The 17,090-nt window shown below is 39.1% G+C and overlaps 1 protein-coding gene across 1 annotated transcript; it reads right to left on the bottom strand.

The window, feature by feature from the left end:
- Window positions 1–806: 806 nt before the first annotated feature.
- trh (thyrotropin-releasing hormone) lies at window positions 807–3,362 on the bottom strand. Its single transcript, XM_069723951.1, has 3 exons — window positions 3,244–3,362; window positions 2,604–2,812; window positions 807–2,124 (listed from the first exon to the last, which is right to left on the bottom strand). The coding sequence occupies exons 2-3, from the start codon at window positions 2,791–2,793 to the stop codon at window positions 1,490–1,492; spliced, it is 825 nt and encodes a 274-aa protein (XP_069580052.1). The 5' UTR covers window positions 2,794–2,812; window positions 3,244–3,362; the 3' UTR covers window positions 807–1,489.
- Between the last annotated feature and the right edge of the window lie 13,728 nt (window positions 3,363–17,090).

The raw sequence follows: 17,090 nt of genomic DNA, 5'->3' as shown, positions 1-17,090 counted from the left end.
AAAAAAAATATTGTGCAAAAGTATGTTATATGTAAAACTATTTTATCTATTTTTTTTTTCTTAAGCAATCCTGGATTCTTATATCTTTTCAGGACCCTAAAAATCCCTCAAGTGATGCAGCCTGAAAAGGAAAAAGCAGGATTTGTTTAAGGAGCTCAACTAATGTCCACACTGAGATCAGAAACTGTGAAGAGGGCTGATTTTGCCCCATTTTGGGGGCTCATAAACAAAATTGCTGGAAACCACTTAACTACACAGGTTCAAGTGTGTAGTTCTGAATGTGTGTTGGGGTGTGTGGATTTTGGTTTCATAAAAACAGGATCTAAACAAACAAAACAAAAAAAGGAAACTCTGAAGCCACAAACAATTTAACAAAATTAATGATTTAACATTTACTTTATTTCCTTGATGCCTTTAGTGTAAAATAGCTTTACCATGAAATAAACCTGATCTGAAATTGTTCATTCTGCCTATTTGAATGTGCATTCAAAAGTCTGTCAATCCACTGAACACTGGGTATTTCTGCGGGAGCGGAAAGTTGTGTGAGTGTGATTGTATTTGTGTGTGTGTGCATTTCAGTGAAACATCTCCACCATTAGGTCTCCATCTCCAGCTCATGCATGATGAATAATTTGCATATTGATCAGACCTATGGACAGCTGCTCCCAAGGCTCTAATGGAATGAGCCCAATTACACAGAGGAGTGGATACTGACACGGTCTGTCTGCTATTGAACTGTATTAATCAAGTTTGAAGAGGCTCAGGCAGCTGACAACTTCGTTGGACTACACACTAATTAGACCTGGTTGGGTTGAATCAAGTTTAATAGTACACTATAAGGCATGTATTACAACTAAAACATTTTGTTTTCCAACAAAAACATGGGTGACTTTAAGACAAAGGCAGCTTTTAATTTACAACATTAAATGAACTCAATACATGCAGTAATGTAGAAAATTAATCAGTGACCCAATTTATTTGCTCTAGTATTTCTAATATTTCACATAAGTAGAAAATAATGAAACACAAATCTGTCAATGAAGGGGTTTCTTATAACTAGCTACTTTCATTCAATCTTTATTCAAGCACGTACTGACTAGCTGTGTTGCCTCACAGAGGCACCATGGCTGAAGCCAGTAGACTAATGCTTTAATTCTTGAAATTGATGTAAGGATAAAAGTAATGAAAATAAGTGAATAAATACTAATAATAGCTGATAATAGATCAACATATGGCACAAACTCTTCTGAAAACTACATGGACAGAGAGTCCAAAGTTTGGAGGACAATTACGCAAGGGCTCTCAAACAAACCATCAGTTAAATGCTTTTGATGATGACAGTAACTGTCTGCCAAAGAAAAAACTGTGGCACAAAAGGTTTAATGATGTAAACTATTTTTTCACTTTTCATAATTTATTATGGTCACTTAATTTATACATTTATGTCTTTACAATACGGCAGTACACGCACACAAGACTCGTGTTTAACCTACTCTCCTTCCACTAAATCCTCCTCCGGTGCAAACCTTTTACCCGGGTGTTGTCTCTTCTCCTCCGCATGACTCTTGTTAATGTTGTCTAAAAAGTCGAGCAGCAGACTGGTCTTGCTGCAACCCGCAGGGTCCAAAACATCACACGGACTGTTTGTGCCTAAATCCGGACTCGAGTTATCCCAAAACCGTTTTCCGGGGTGCTGACGCTTTTCCAACTCAGACAGGTTTTCTTCTCCATCCGCGTCCACATCCCAGTTCCCATCCCCGTCCTCGTCCTCGTCCTCGTCCTCGGAGTGGCGCTTACCTGGGTGCTGGCGTTTGCTTTGCAGCACCAGGTAACGCTTGCCCGGGTGTTGTCGTTTTGAAAGTTCACTGAGCAGTATAACGGGGTTGCCAGAAAGGTGTCCCGTCGTGGAGCGCTTTCCCGGGTGCTGCCTTTTCTGGAGGTCCATGAATGAGTGTATTTCATCTTCGCGCTTCCCCGGATGCTGTCTCTTTTGCACATCCAGGTACTGTTCATCCTCGTCCTCTTCTCGCCTCCCTGGATGTTGCCGCTTCTCCAGATCCTCGCTGTATCTTTTACCGGGATGCTGTCGTTTTGTTACCCATTCTGGCTGAGAGGAAAACCCCTCTGGAAAAAGTAGAAAAATACCTTTTAGATTACTTCAAAAACCTCCAAGTCTACTTTAAGTATGACTTTACTGCAGAGACATTTCCCCCCGTTTCTCTTGCGTGCGTAAATTGCGCACATAAGGGTATCGTTGATGGTCTTTGCTTTCTGTTATACTGCGGGAATATTCTTTGCAAATACCCCCTTTAAAACATAATTTCAAACATAATTTTTTATTTAACATGTACAGTTATTTAAGTGGAAAACACCCACAAGAACGCATAAAGCTGACAACTGCTGAAAACATTTGTCCACTTTCAGGTCCAAACATAGCCCACAGAAATAGCCCAGATATCATAAGATCATGTTAGTATAACATTTAATGAATAAATTAAAACAATAATGAAACATTTAGGTGTTTTGTGGCATTAGTCTGCTTTAAAGTCAGTAATCGTTCCTGGTTTGACCTAAAATTGATCCCAAACCCAAAATTTATTAACCGTTTCTGCCGTCTTCATCCTGCATCTTTTTGAGAATGGACCGTAGCAGGAGACTTTCTGCTCTCTGTAAAATGATGTCGTCTATGGTCCTTCGGTCCGTGTCATCCTCAGCAGAGATGCCCTGTCCTCCAGACAGCGTCCAGTTGCAGACCGTTAGAGAAGCCAGGATGAGCAGACATGTCGACTTCATGTTAATTTAGTTTGCTTGTCTGTTGAAGAAATGTATCATGGTAAATGGGAAATAGCGTATTACAAGTGTGAAATTAATGTGGGGGCAAAATGAACTAGTCTACTTGGATGCACAGCAGTAAATCTATTTCCTTCAATATTAAGACTAGTCTCATTTTTCTGAAAAATATATTTGTCAAGTGCAAATTGCCATTTGTTTTAACACTTTTTATTAATGCTGGTTGTTGTAATTTACTTCACATACAATCATAAAACAAGTCAGTGTGCCACTGAAACCGCAGCAGCAGCATTAAAAAGAATTAAGAGCAAAGGCGTTAACTGAATGTCTTGCTGTCAAAAACATCCGAAATAAATTAGAACAATGCGTAATTCGCCCACACAAGCAGAACCTCTACCCCATTATACATATTCAAGTTGTATGGAAGTTTATTCTAAAATGCGCCAGCCTCACCTGGGAAGTATCTAACGTCTCCTCGTCCCCAGCCTCTGGCACCGCCGGTCAGTGATAATAGTTGCTCTCGCAGCGGTTGGTGACCCTTAAGGCCAAGTCTGGAGGTATGAGCAGATAAATTTCCGTCTCAGCTTTTATACCTACCGGACACTGTCGTCACACCAACGTTGGAGTAATTTTTCAGGATCCGTCGTCCCCGCTGATGTCACCAAGTCGTGCGCAACTGGATGCGGCAAATGATCGTCCTATGGGAGCCGCTGCCCAATTTATCATTTGAAAAACAAATAAATAAGATTGAGAGAGACTTTAGGCTCTACACGATGTCTAGATGAGAGAAACTCATTTGTAAAAATCATAAAGTTTAGACTGAAGCGCACAAGTTATTGATAGTTTACCAATAGTTTATCCTTCAAGTTTAACAACCGTGACTTTTACGGATAATGTTTCATTTATTCCGATTTCTTTTTATTGATCTTTATTTTATTGACATTTATTGAATTGCTGTTTGCCACTCAGACGAGAACGACGTCAGTATCTTAACATACTTTGGAGGTCTCCTGGGGCGCTGGACTGCAGAGATGTTGGCTATATTCATATTTTTCATCAATACCACAATATCACAGGACTCATGAGGGTAAGCTCAACCCATCTGGTTCCACTGAGCACATTTTTTAAAGCAGTTCCTGGTCACGATGCAACGCTGCAAAATGTGTCAGGGGCGGATCTAACAAGTCTGAGGGTGTGTGGGAGCAGGGGGTGTTGACTGGCTGAGCAGAGCAGGCTGAATGGGACGACTTCTGAAGCAGTTTTATGTTTAATAACGTCTACATTTTTCCCCATTTATATTAGTCTATCAGTAGCTTTAAGGTTGTCAATTCTGCGCTACTGTGGTAGAGCTACCTGTATGAAAGTATTTGAGGAGAAACCGTCATCCATTATACAGTCAAAACACTCCACCATCTGGATGAACTCCTGCATAGTCGTAGTCTGCGCTGAATGTCAGCGTGAATTGAATTGACCGTGTAATGCTATAATTACTTGCTTTCAGTGTGCTGTCACGTCCAATACTTCAAGCGAGTTTAGACTTGCTGAGTTAAAAAGCAGCAATATCATGGTTAAAATCATTCAGTGTTCTGTGTGTGATTTTTATTGAAAAGTGTCAATTATCTGTAGTTCATCCTCAGCGGTATTAAGCCTTCTTTTCCTTTGTGAGGAAGGCAGAAGAGTTTCTTATTCATATTCATATAATGTTCAAATGTAAATACCATTATTTCAATAACAAAACAAGTCAACAAGGATGCTAAAAAGGTTTAAAAAAAAAAAAAAAAGAGTTAAAAATTATTTTGTTAAATCTTAGCAAACTCACTTAAACTCAATTGCAGTGTGAAGAAGGAGGAATTATTTCCTGTGAGCCAAAAGACCAATCTCGGTCTAATAGTGAGTTCTCTCTGCACTGCATTGCCTTAAACGAACAAAGAAAGTGACAGTGGTACAATTAAGACATGTCTGATCAGTATGGGAATCCACCTCCTTGAACCTGTCATGTTGGTCCACTCCCTCCTATTAGGCCAAGCATGAAACATCATGCCCAGAGGAACCAATTAATTGCCCAGGAGAGTGTGTGGTTGGATTTTAAGCAGTTTAAAAGGCCAGCATGTTCTTCAATGAGTGAACGTCTTGTGATTGTGCAGAATCTATTTGGTCAATGTGAAGGTTTCATCGTAAAGATGTCGGACAATCAAAGCAGATGGAGTGATTGTAAGAGTATTTCCGCTTTTTACTTTTGTGACTGTAAGACTGATTAAAATACAACCTCCTTTGTCTTGATTCATATCACTCATCCTTCACTAAAAGCTAGATATCAGAATGTTTCAAAGTACAGAAATGATAACAATTAGTATTCTGATCAGTATTATGTACTTCATGTAGTGAGGAAGAGGACAGGTCAAGTGTAAACCCTGTGTGGTGGGAGAAAATAATAATAAGACTCATTAGCCTCTGCCCTCTGTTTCTTTGTCTACTCTGGAAGGGGTTGTGTGTGTATCCAGATGAGAAGCCTTTATAACAAAGCAAGATTAATGGGATTGCAGCTATATTTTGAATCCTGATTATTTTTTTTTTATACTACAAAGCTGCCCAGTATATGTGTATCACCATGGTAACCTACTGTATCGTGTATGGCTATTGTTCTCCGGTTAATTTCAGTGCAAATTCAACAATAACGACAATTTATTTATGAAGATTTGAGCTGTAATATTTTTTTTGTTTTCCGATTATGTTCTTCTTAAAGATAGGTTAACACTCTCTAAAAACATTCTAAAACATCCTAAAAACATAAAAAAGAAATTCCCATAAAACCTGTGTATAATGTTTTTAAAGTACCTTATCCCACTCAAAAAGTATACCTGCTGGTGACATTGAAAAATCTTGCTACTGATAACAATTTTAGAATTAATATATAATGTTCTAAAAATGCCACGAAAAACATTTTAAGAGTGTTTCAGAATGTTTTAGAGAATGTTATCCTCTCTTTAAGAACAATATTTCGGGAGCAAATAAAAAAGAAATATTCAAGCTTAAAACAATGCTAGAACATTGCATAATGTTCTTTAATAGAGAAAAAACAATCTTGGTGGCACATTTCTTAACACAGATACAAAGTGTTTTAAAAAGTCATCAGAAATAGCAATAAAACTAGAAATACTCGCTCATGGTTGTCGTTACTCTGCCAATCAGCCCTAGTTTATTTAGACTTAAAGTATAAAGACTTTGAATGTATTTGGCCAGTTACTTACATTTTTATAAAACAAAAGTTGTTGCCATGACAGTAAACGAAACTTCAAATATGAATTTTGCTGCAAAGAAGCTACAAATTCTGAAATGTGTGAAATGCTTCACACATCATTAACCTGACAGCACAGAAGATCTGTACATGTACCACAGTTTCAGGATTGACACAAGATTAGTGTCACCAATTCAGTATCCAACCAAATATGAAATATGGTTTTCCCCTTCTCTTACTGAGTAATGGTGTGCAATAATGACGATGAAAGTGTTTTTGCAGAACATCATGTTCTAGTGATAGACAGCTCAAATATATATATATATATATATATATATATAAAAAACACAACTTACCACCATGAATATCACACACAAACAAGAGAGATGAACATGTTTAGAACTGGACTCGATGAAATCAGTTCTTTAGAGCGTCTTTATTAAATTTATTTAATTTTATTTAAGTGTCAGGTTGACCGTGATTTAGCAAAGATGTGATCTGAATTTGGTTCATGATATGTATTTTTCCTGACTAGCTGAACAAAGACGAGAGTAAAAAAAATCTGCTACAGATGAGCTGAAACATACTGTATGAAACAGACAAATTGGCTCAGACATGTAAACACACCACTGATAAACAAACTATCTGCGGCAAATGAACTCATCAGGATTCCACAACATTATGATTATTTTGGGTCACCTTTCTGGATATCTCATGTATGCAGGTTACCACAAAGTCTTTCTATTAGTTCTTTAGCTGCTAAATACCCTATGCAGTGTTTACAAGTTAGTTGTTAGCTGGACTGTCTGCTGTTTGGTGCTAAGCAGGAAGTGTACAGTTGCTTTGTTACATCTTTTTAAGTCGGTCTTTTAAGCAAATACCCTAAAATGGCAGGTTTACATTAAGACACGATACGGTTTGTGTTATTATAGAGTGACAGTCTACATAGGGAGGATGTTGCAGTGAATGTGGGGTTAGGAATACATTATAAAGCTTGAAGTCTAGGTTATCTTATTGCAAAACCTCAGTAAGTCAGAATTAAAAAAAAAAATGGTCATCTTGTGCTCTGATAATTACCTGAATACTAACAAGACAAAGGAACTTGTTACTGACTCCACCGAAAGAAAAGAGAATGCATCTCTAAGGCTCATCAGTAGTAAGAAACTTGAAATGGTTCCTCCTACAAATATCTGGGGGCCTTTATTGACATGAAACAGCTGATCAGAAGGCGTAAACATTGTTCCTTTTGGGTTTGTCTGAATCTTTCAAATACTGTTTTTCAAAGGTCTGTGGCCACTGCTAAGTTTTATCATGTTGTATGCTGGGGTAACAGAACCTCTGTTGATGACAGGAACAGGATTGACAAGTTGATTAAAATTGCTGCTGGTTTCCTCCTCTTAGGAGTTATGAAACTATCTAAATATTATGGTGTAATATGCTAAACATTTATATGCTGCCGTGTTTAAGAGCCATACTAGACCATATAAGACACAGGGGTGACTGATCCTTCTAGTGGTTCTAAAATCACACTAAGTAAAATTTCTTTCAATGGTTAATTTAAGGAGGTTTGTGTTGCCCAACAATAGATTAATTAAGAAAAGGAGAGCCAATGAAAAAGTTCCCACAAAGTTCGGTGAATCTGAATGAAATTACAGACACTGTGACCAGGTGAAATCCAACACCTCAGTGTTCATGGACACTTCAGATCAAAGCAGCCAGAGGTGGCAAGTTCAAAAGACAAGACATCTGACTGTGACAGCAGGGCCGTGTTCAGAGCGCAGGGAAGAAGATGAACAGGATGAGGGCCGACTCCAGAAGACAGAGCGACACAAACAAATAAATAAACAAATGGAATAGCGAGTGTGTGTGGACCTCATGATAACCCTGTCCCCTATAAGTGACACTGGCCTGACAGGGGTCACTGCAGCAGGGAATGAGTGACAGCTTACAGGGTGTGCTGGTGGACATGGCTCACTGGAAGTGTGTGTGTATGCGCGTGTGTGTGTGTGTGTGTGTGTGTGTGTGTGTGTGTGTGTGTGTGTGTGTGTGTGTGTGTGTGTGTGTGTGTGTGTGTGTGTGTGTGTGTGTGTGTGTGTGTGTGTAAGGAGGAGTGTGTCACAGGTCAGGAAGACAGACTCAGCTTTACTGACCAGCTTGCTGTCTGTCTTGCATGTCAATATCGTAAATCCAAAGAAAGCTTCTCACTTGTGATTCTTTTCAGTTGGAGTCTCATGTTGTTTATTCAAAAACACTGCTTCATGATTATGCATTATTTATTTTAGGGGAGTAATTTATTGTTGTGGATGCATTTTGGGCCGATTCGAAAGACCAACAACGCGAATTTCACCTGAGCTGATGGTGTACTTGATATGTTCCATCTGAGCTGTTACAGTTGGATGGGTGGAGGTGTAGGTGAACAATCTTTGACTCAGTCAATGTCATAGAATCAGAGACTGTAGCTTGTGTTTGGTGGCAACATAAATATCAAAGTGGGTTCTTACAGAGCTCTCACAGTGGGTGATTTTGCATCTGTTTATGAAATAGGACGGTTACAAAACCTAAATCCATCACTGAAATGACAACAATGTACAGTGCAGCTGCAGAATGGCTGTAGAGGGGGCTGTGGCATCAAGTGAAACTCTGTTTGTCACACAACTAAGCCTGCCTCATCTATGTGATAAATAATATAAACATGTAGAAAAGCACCTTTTTGTCAAGAATTTGTTGTAAAAGTGATGCAAAGCTCTTTTCACTGTGGGACATTCACATCCAGCCTATTTGAACTTTTTCTGCAAATTTTTAAAAAGTTGTAGCTATCCTTTTCTCATTAAAATCCAAAAGGACCAGTCATGAGTGTCTTAAGATAACTCTAATATTTTACATTACTGTTTCTTCTCGCTAAACTCTGAAAGCTGGGTTTGTTTCTGCTCCCATATAGACTAATGTATTATTTACTCATTTTTCATCACACTGAACAGTTATCTGGAGTCACACAATATGCAGACACATGGACAGACACACCCAGCAGGAGAGAAAGCATTATTTATTCTCAAATTTCATCTCTGTCTTTAGCTGTGTGTCTGTTGCCCCGAGAATCCCATTATCTCTCAATAACCTGTGAGGCGCCTGTCTGTTTCTTCAGCCGGAGACTGTGATTAGTGCACTACTACCACATGCTACAGCTCACTTATCATTGCACTCCCTCTCTTTTCCTGCGTGTCTGTCCCCGGTCGTCTTTGCACCCCTCCATCACAGTCAGGTAGTGTCTAGGACCAGACGCAATCGCGCTAGATTGAGCTGATCCTTCAGTCTCATGCCCGGCTGAAATGGCAGATGTGAGGTTTTAAATATTTCATTCAGGAGTGATGAAAGGGAAAGTATTTGAGGGGGGGGGGAAGTTCCATAAAGAATACCTAATCAGAGCACTGCAGAAAACAATATCCATCTTATCAAGCTTGTCTCGTATTGAGCCTTTAAACCCCCAATTCCTTAAAGAAAATGCCAGTTTGGTTCAATCAATGAGAATGAATTGTCATTTTATTTCACTTAACCATTCATCATAGTCACTTTTCAAACCAGGAGGGTATTTATTCAGAGCTTTGAAGCCAGCCAGACTATTAAATGTAATTGTTTCAAGAACATTTGAGAGTCAAGTTTTCTTGACACTGCTGAAGGCCACTGTCTGCTTTATCTGACTTGTAACAAGATATTAACAGTTTTATAGACAACTGCTGAAATTTGTCAATTTCTGATAAAAGTAAACTGCTGAAGAAATCTTAAAATCCTGCATAGATTATCAAATGTAAAAAAAAAAACAAGAGCACTTTTGGGGCTCAATATCACACAGAATGGCTTGTTAGGATGAGGGGTTTTAGAGCAGGGAAAGAACAAAAGTGGTAAAAGGGAATTTTGCTGCGTACTTGAAAATCATTGGTCCACGTTATTATTCTGTATCTTCTCTTTATATTAACAATGTTTTATTTGCCTATACTTGTATGTGAAAGTGTAGCTCCTTAATAATCAGGCTGTGGAGAATTGTCTCCAAACACAAATGTGGAGTTCTTCTTACCTCTACTGAGCTTTGTAAGGTCATTGTGTTTAGCTGTAGCAAAAATCAGACTTCTCCATTAGATGTAAAAAGTTAATCACAAGCTAGTGATTTAGACTTCCAAGCTTCCAGATTTACAAATCTTAATGTGTGATGAGGTAACAGAATATCAATGTGCTTCTGGTGTATCACATGTACTGAGCTGTAGCTACGAGGTGCTTAGCCATCACATTCAAACAATCTATCTTCTGTAGGTAACTAGGAGGACTGCAGACACACAACAGAGTCCATCTCCAGTATGCACCCTGAATATCCTTCAGCATAGTTAATCTAATTGGGGAAAATGGTAGGCAGCTGCAAAGCATATTAAAAGTATATTTATCACCAAATTTAAATGCCACAACATGCAAATGCTGTTATCTTCCTCCATTGTCATCTTCCTCTGCACAGGATGGAGCACTTATATCATATTTATTGCACACGCACTGAGAAAAATACATCCACTGCATTTTCAGAAATGACTCATCAGAAGCTCAATAGACCTTTTAAACATTTCTGTTTGGAGACATGTAAGAAGGTATAGCTTTTTTCTTCTCTTTAGTAAACTAGGACAGAAGCTCAGGTGAAATGAGCCAATTAGATGGAAAGCAAAATATAATCTATGTGGTTGGAAAAAGCTGTGACAACAAAGGTTGTCCCGATACCAATATTTTTAGTACACTGTAACAATACTACCTGAAATCAGTGATTCTTGATATAAATTTTGACACCACTGAGCTGAAATTAAACTGGTTCACAGAAACCAAGTAAATAATGTGATATTTTCTTTCTTTTAGGAAGGGTGGGGCTCTCTCGATGTACAAAAGCCGCAGCAGTCTTGTTGCTCGACCTGCACCTGCCGACACAGTTCCACATGTTGTTTTCCTCCTTTCCTATGGTAACTCCGAAGTTCTTGTGATGGCCCTATACTGCCAACACTGCAACAACTCACCTGTTAATCTTCCTCTTCAGTTTATTGTACTTGAGAACAGGAACCAAACATTTTTCCTCTTCATTTGGGGAACTCAATCCACCATTTTTGGGTCGAGTTCCTTGGTCTGAGGCTTGGATTTGCCAATTCTCATCCCAACACTAGCTAGTGTGCTCTGAAATCCCCGGAGGTTAAGTGTCTGATGGAGCCAGCAGGACTATATTATCTGCCAATTGGAAAACTGAAATCCAGAGGACCCCATACCTTATATGTATACGACTGATACTATTCACCCATTAGTGTCCAGCCGAGACTTGTCCAAAAAAAAGAATTGATGGAATGATTTTGCAAAGTTTCAGATAGGACTTTGCCATATGTAGTAGGATATTCTAGTTTGTTTCACTGCAGGGTGTTTTGAGGGGAGAATTGCTCTCGAAGGAGAGAGCTTATTGGCTTGGAGCAGAGACCGAATGTAACTCAAATCCTCGATATTTATTGATGAAAATAACTGAATACAAGTTCATACACAGGACAGTTTTGGGCATGCTGAAGCTTATTGACAGATTTTGCAGGAGGCCAAAGGAGAGAGGATTACTACACAAGTCACCCACTGATGTTCTTTTTGTTGTAAATAACAATCTGTACTAGTCGAACCTTAAAAACAACAGAACTATCTGCCATGTGCAAAACTGCAATATAAGATATATATATTAAGTAGCCTCAATAGAAATGGTTGGTATCATTAACAACCATCCATAGCGGTGTGACAGCAGTGCAAAATGCAGCAGCTCCTGACTACCTGTGATACACCTTGTCTAATCTAATCACACAGCTAAACAGAGCGGATAGCTTACAATAGAGGGTGGTTAGCAACATGACATGACTCATGTAGCAGATTTTGCTCACCGAAGTCAGAGCAGATAATAAAACAAGTTAATAATGCTGCAAGCCAGAGCATTTAACATTTTTGATCAATTTGTTTGCTATCGGTAATGATGTTAATTCACAATTATTATTATTATTGTTATTGTTATTATTATTATTATTATTATTATTATTATTATTATTATTATTATTATGTTAATAAACCCAAATGCCCACAACATTAGCTCCTTTTTTGTTTCTGTCACTGTGGTTTCTGTGGTTTATTTGGAGGGTTGTGGTGGCAAGTTGAATCATCATCAGTAAACAAAGTTTTACTAACAGATTATTTGGCTTACAAGCAGGAAAAAAGTAAAGCAAGCAGAGGGTATGAAAAGTAAGCATACCCTCTCTATAATGTTTATTTTTGTTGCATTTCTGCTACTGTCTTATTATGTTTGTATACTGTAGCAATATGTGCTACATATAAAAGCAGATATTCAGCAATACGTTTATTTCAGCTAGACGTTGATCTGCTTTTGGCTTGTCCTGCTCTCCGCCTTGTTTTGTCCTCTTAAACACAAGCAAACACCCTCACATGCCTGTCACTTGTTTTCATGGCTTTTTTGAGCTCTTAATCAGAAGTCGGACCGCAGGGAGCCTCACTAATAACAGCTTAATTGCGTCTTTGTAGAGCAAAGTACCTGCAGCTATTTATGTCAGCCGCAGTGATCAATAGGAGAGGCAGTGCAAATGAAAGGTTTGATGAGCAACACAAATAGGTCCAAGATCTGATGTCAGATCAGCAGAAGTCTTTTCCACTGCATCACCCTGACAGGAATAGGTAAAAAAAAAAAAAAAAAGTACATCGCACAGAAAACAAAGATAGCTCAGGCTGAGTGAGCTGAAGACTGGCAGAAACAATCAGAGATTTATCTCCCTGGGGCTGCCATGACAAGGCTTGTACTTTAAATCAACCCAAGAAGGAAATATTGTCTCACATGTCAACAGTTCTTACCTCACTTTAAAGAAAATGTTTTATCTTTGAATCAGGCCACATTTAAAGTCTTACTTTGATGTTCAGGGTGTCTCATGCTTGGAAAGACCACCCAGGTAGTCAGTGGAATCACAGAGAGGACCCCCCCATAGATACGACTGCAGAAGCAGGTGGTGATTCTCCCTATTGACCAACTCCCAGGAGACAGCAGAAATAAAGGTCCTGTCTGCTCTGTCAGTTTTGGTGAAGCTGTAGCCAGGAAACAATAGTCCTCATCTTCATTTGCCATCACCACTGAAGGAGATGCACCCATATCAATACTAATAACATTGTTTTCATTACGTTAGTGTCAAATGAATACACAACCCATGATGTTGCTGCTCTTGTTGTCCAGCTTTATCTTTGCTAATGAGGTTGTGTTTGGATGAGGCTCCCTGCCACCTCCCACTGCTATTCAGTCCATCTGAATTTGGGCCATATTGTATCACTCTGACATCAAACTGGTCTCCTGGGCCGACAACACAGCCTTTGTTTACAGTAAAGAGCAGCATTGACAGGCTGGTCTGTTCCCCTGAACCTAATTGTCCGCAGGTATATGGATGAAGATGCACTGTATCTCTGCCAGGTTTGGAGAGGTTGGAAAGGTCAGACTGCAAAGAGTCGGCAGACAATCATGTTTTGTTATGATTGAACTCTTGTCACAGCTCCAAAAGATGCCGACAGAGGACAGAAGCTCCACCTGAAATCATTCTCTTCAGAGTGAAGCATTGTATTTTATATATTTAAAGACGTTTTATTTTTCTGGCCTGTGGCATCTCAGGGAGCAAAGCTTAAAGAGAAATATCTTTATTTTAAGCTTTTTATTGACAGGTCATATTTTTTCCAATAACTAATTCTAGACAAAGGTAATATTCTAAGTTGTTTTTTTTTGTCAGCTGTTTGTAGTAAGGACTACAACTGCATTGTTAAAGGACAAGCCTGCTGTTATTTTTCGTGCCCTCATTAGATAATCAAAACTAAAATTTTTGCTACCCAAACTCTTAGAACGGCTCACACGTACAGTTGGATGTACGCAAGCTATATTAAACTCTGACTACTCACAAAATTCTTTTCCATGGGATTTGTTGACAGAAAAAGACATAACATGTCCATCCATGTCTTTTAAGAATAGACCGCCTGCTTTCCCAGGTGTTGGTATTTTAACAGAACAACAGCAAATCAATCATCGGCTTATTCAGGACCTAAAAAGTCGTAAACATTGTTCATTCAATGTTGTGATTAAGACTGCTGAATTCACAGTCTTTGAGTAGTTGAATGAGATGCATATGTTTTTGTTAGGGACAGGAAGTTACAACAGAGACGACTGACAAGGGTGGGCCAGAATCTTTTAAGCCTTTTGTCACTGATGAAACAGCATTGAGCCGCAAAGAAAGTAAACTGATTTCACTAAAAAGGCCTCTGGAGAAAACATAATGGTGTGGTGATTGTGGTGTAGGTGGCTTTCTTGTTGTCCATGTTTGTACAGTTTATTAGTGCAGCCACACACACACACACACACACACACACACACACACACACACACACACACACACACACACACACACACACACACACACACACACACACACACACACACACACACACACAGACCTTTTATTTTTCTTTCCCCCCCCCACAATGTAGATTCTAAATAACACAGGAATCAATCACTTGGCTGAACTGATGTTCAAAATGGATTATGTCTGTGGTGTCTTGTTTACTTGCGGCTGACCTATTCCCCTGTCTATGTGTGATCCAGTTATTCCTATGTGGAAAAAAATTTAAATGTCACATTAAAAATAAATCCTGATTCTGTCAAAAAGACCATCTTTGATATTCCTCGCATGTTGCGCCTCCTTCATCGTTTCTTCTGCTGTTTCCGAACTGTTAAGATCTCTATTTTCTGTCATTACTTTGAGGCTCTGAAGTAAATATGGCTTTTGGCTGTATAGTTTTAAGGATTCACAAGGCAGAACAGTTGATTCTCTGAAATTGATGCGAGGTACCTTTCACAGATAATAGCTTTGTGATCAGGTCCCGCTCTCAAAGAACAGAGCCTTCCAGTCTTTCAACAAGGCCCCACTGCAACTGTGATTGATTCTCGGTCTACTGTCAAAACTCTGATGGACTTTTGTTAAGAGCCAGTGGAGTGTGGACTTGAGATGATAGTTTTCAAAAACCCACGAGGTTTGTTTCAATGTAATTGGTTTTAGAAATGGATAAATCAATAAAAGTGATAATGAACCTAGTCTACTTGATGCCCAACTTATTTTAGTCTGACTTAATTACAAAACTATCTTAAAAAAAAAATGTGTTGCAACATTGCCGTCTTACCCTGTCATGGCCCTGACATACATCCTCTGTTGTTTGCTGTTGGGACGGAGGCAAAAGGTCCAGATTTGACAGTGTTGTGAGGCCGGTCTCTTGCACCATCCTCTGCCTCCCTGGCCTTTTGTCTCTGCTCTCTGTCAGACACCCCTGTCACTGTCCCGCTGCACTGCCATCCTGCCAGCAGACGCGTGCCTGCTGCCACACTGATGGAGCTGAGAAAGAGCGAGGCTGACAGTCGTCCGGGTGACTCACCAGCCCCAAATGGGTTCTCTGAAGACACCCTCACCCTCTGAAAGTACAGTATGTACCATCAATACCCCAAACACCTAAAAAAAAAAAAAAAAAAAAAAAAAAAATGGGTATGTATGTGTGCATTTATCCAAGTCTTTCTCTCTGTGTGTGTGTGTGTGTGTGTGTGTGTGTGTGTGTGTGTGTGTGTGTGTGTGTGTGTGTGTGTGTGTGTGTGTGTGTGTGTGTGTGTGTGTGTGTGTGTGTGTGTGTGTGTGTGAGTGTGTGCGTGTTAGGTTTAATGATTCTGGCCTCGATATTGTGGATTATGGTCACTTTATCATCTGTTACTACTTACTAAAAATAAAAGCGTTTTTCAAATCCATTCTACATTTTGTCAGTTCTCTGATGTACCATTTGGGTATTTATTAACTTCTTTTTTTTTTAAGTCTCGATGACTGTTTCATAGATGCTACACTTTATGTTATGCTGGTTTTCAGTAACCGCATGTTTTCATCACCTGTGATATGTTCCAACAGTCCTTCCATATAATTTCTCCTTAAATCTTGATTCAGCTGTGCAAACAAGCTGTTAACACTACGATGACATATTGCATATCAGCTGACAGTGGACTTGTTAGCAAATAGTTGCTTATTTAAGTCCGATATCCACTTTCTTTTCGCTCTGCTTTTGGTTTTCACCAACTCTTGAGGGAAATACCCGGCTTTTAAGCTACTAAATGCTCCACAGTGATCACTAGCTCTCTCGCTAGGTTTTTTGGTGCTGGTCTGTTAATTTACAGTACATTTTTAGAGTTATTTCACTGAAAACCGCTGCCTGCTGGGTCTGTAAATGCTGCGGATGCCTGAAAAACAAAACGAGTTGAAAGAAGATGAAATACCTAATTGCTGAGGGGAGCTGTAGAATCCGGAGATATTTTGATTTTGATTAATTACCATGATCGGCCTATTTCAGATGCAAATATATAATATAAAAAGATGCTTCTTTACTTTATTATCATTAGTGTGTCACATAATATTTCCTTGAGTTTACCCTGCACATTCTAATGAATGAAATGTTTTTATTAGATTTCTGAATTCCATACTGTATACAGTACCCTGCAAATGTTCAAGAATTTCAGATGTTTATCCATCATGCAGCTCCATTCAGTGTCTGATCATTCCTAAATTTAATCTTCAGGATAAAACCGACCTCAAAAACACAGCCAAAGTCCTACAGAAAGCAACAAGAAGACCAAGGAGTCCAGCAACAGATCGAGGATCCCTGATGTCAAAATCATACTGTTGGTCTGAAATTAAATGAACAGACAGAAGCAGCGGAAAAAGCCTAAATGCACAGAAGGACTGTGGTAAGTTCTCTTGGGTGTCTGGGACTTGATCACACATACAGTACACAGGCAGGTCTGCTCACAGATCTCGCAGAAGGTGCAGGTATAACTGAGGGATTTTTATGGGAGCACATGAGCACAGCTGGTCTCAGCTCACATGTACGCTCCCCGTGAGGAGCACAGTGGGAATAAAAGAGATCTTAATAGTGTATGTTCCTGGAACTGAAATATCTCTAATAAATT

This window comes from Brachyistius frenatus, unplaced genomic scaffold (assembly GCF_029030835.1).
Source record: "Brachyistius frenatus isolate BFR_SWC_R1_liver_20210118 unplaced genomic scaffold, ASM2903083v1 Contig_6, whole genome shotgun sequence".
Lineage (NCBI taxonomy): Eukaryota > Metazoa > Chordata > Actinopteri > Embiotocidae > Brachyistius > Brachyistius frenatus.
The sequence above is the reverse complement of the archived record's forward strand: the minus strand, read 5'-3'. Positions and strand labels throughout refer to the sequence as shown.

Bases quoted from the DNA above. Each gene is read 5' to 3' on its own strand.
- trh (XM_069723951.1), bottom strand. From the start codon at position 2,793: ATGAAGTCGACATGTCTGCTCATCCTGGCTTCTCTAACGGTCTGCAAC. The intron at 2,125-2,603 runs GTTAATAAATTT...TACTTTTTCCAG, and splicing joins GGATGAAGACGGCAGAAACG to AGGGGTTTTCCTCTCAGCCA.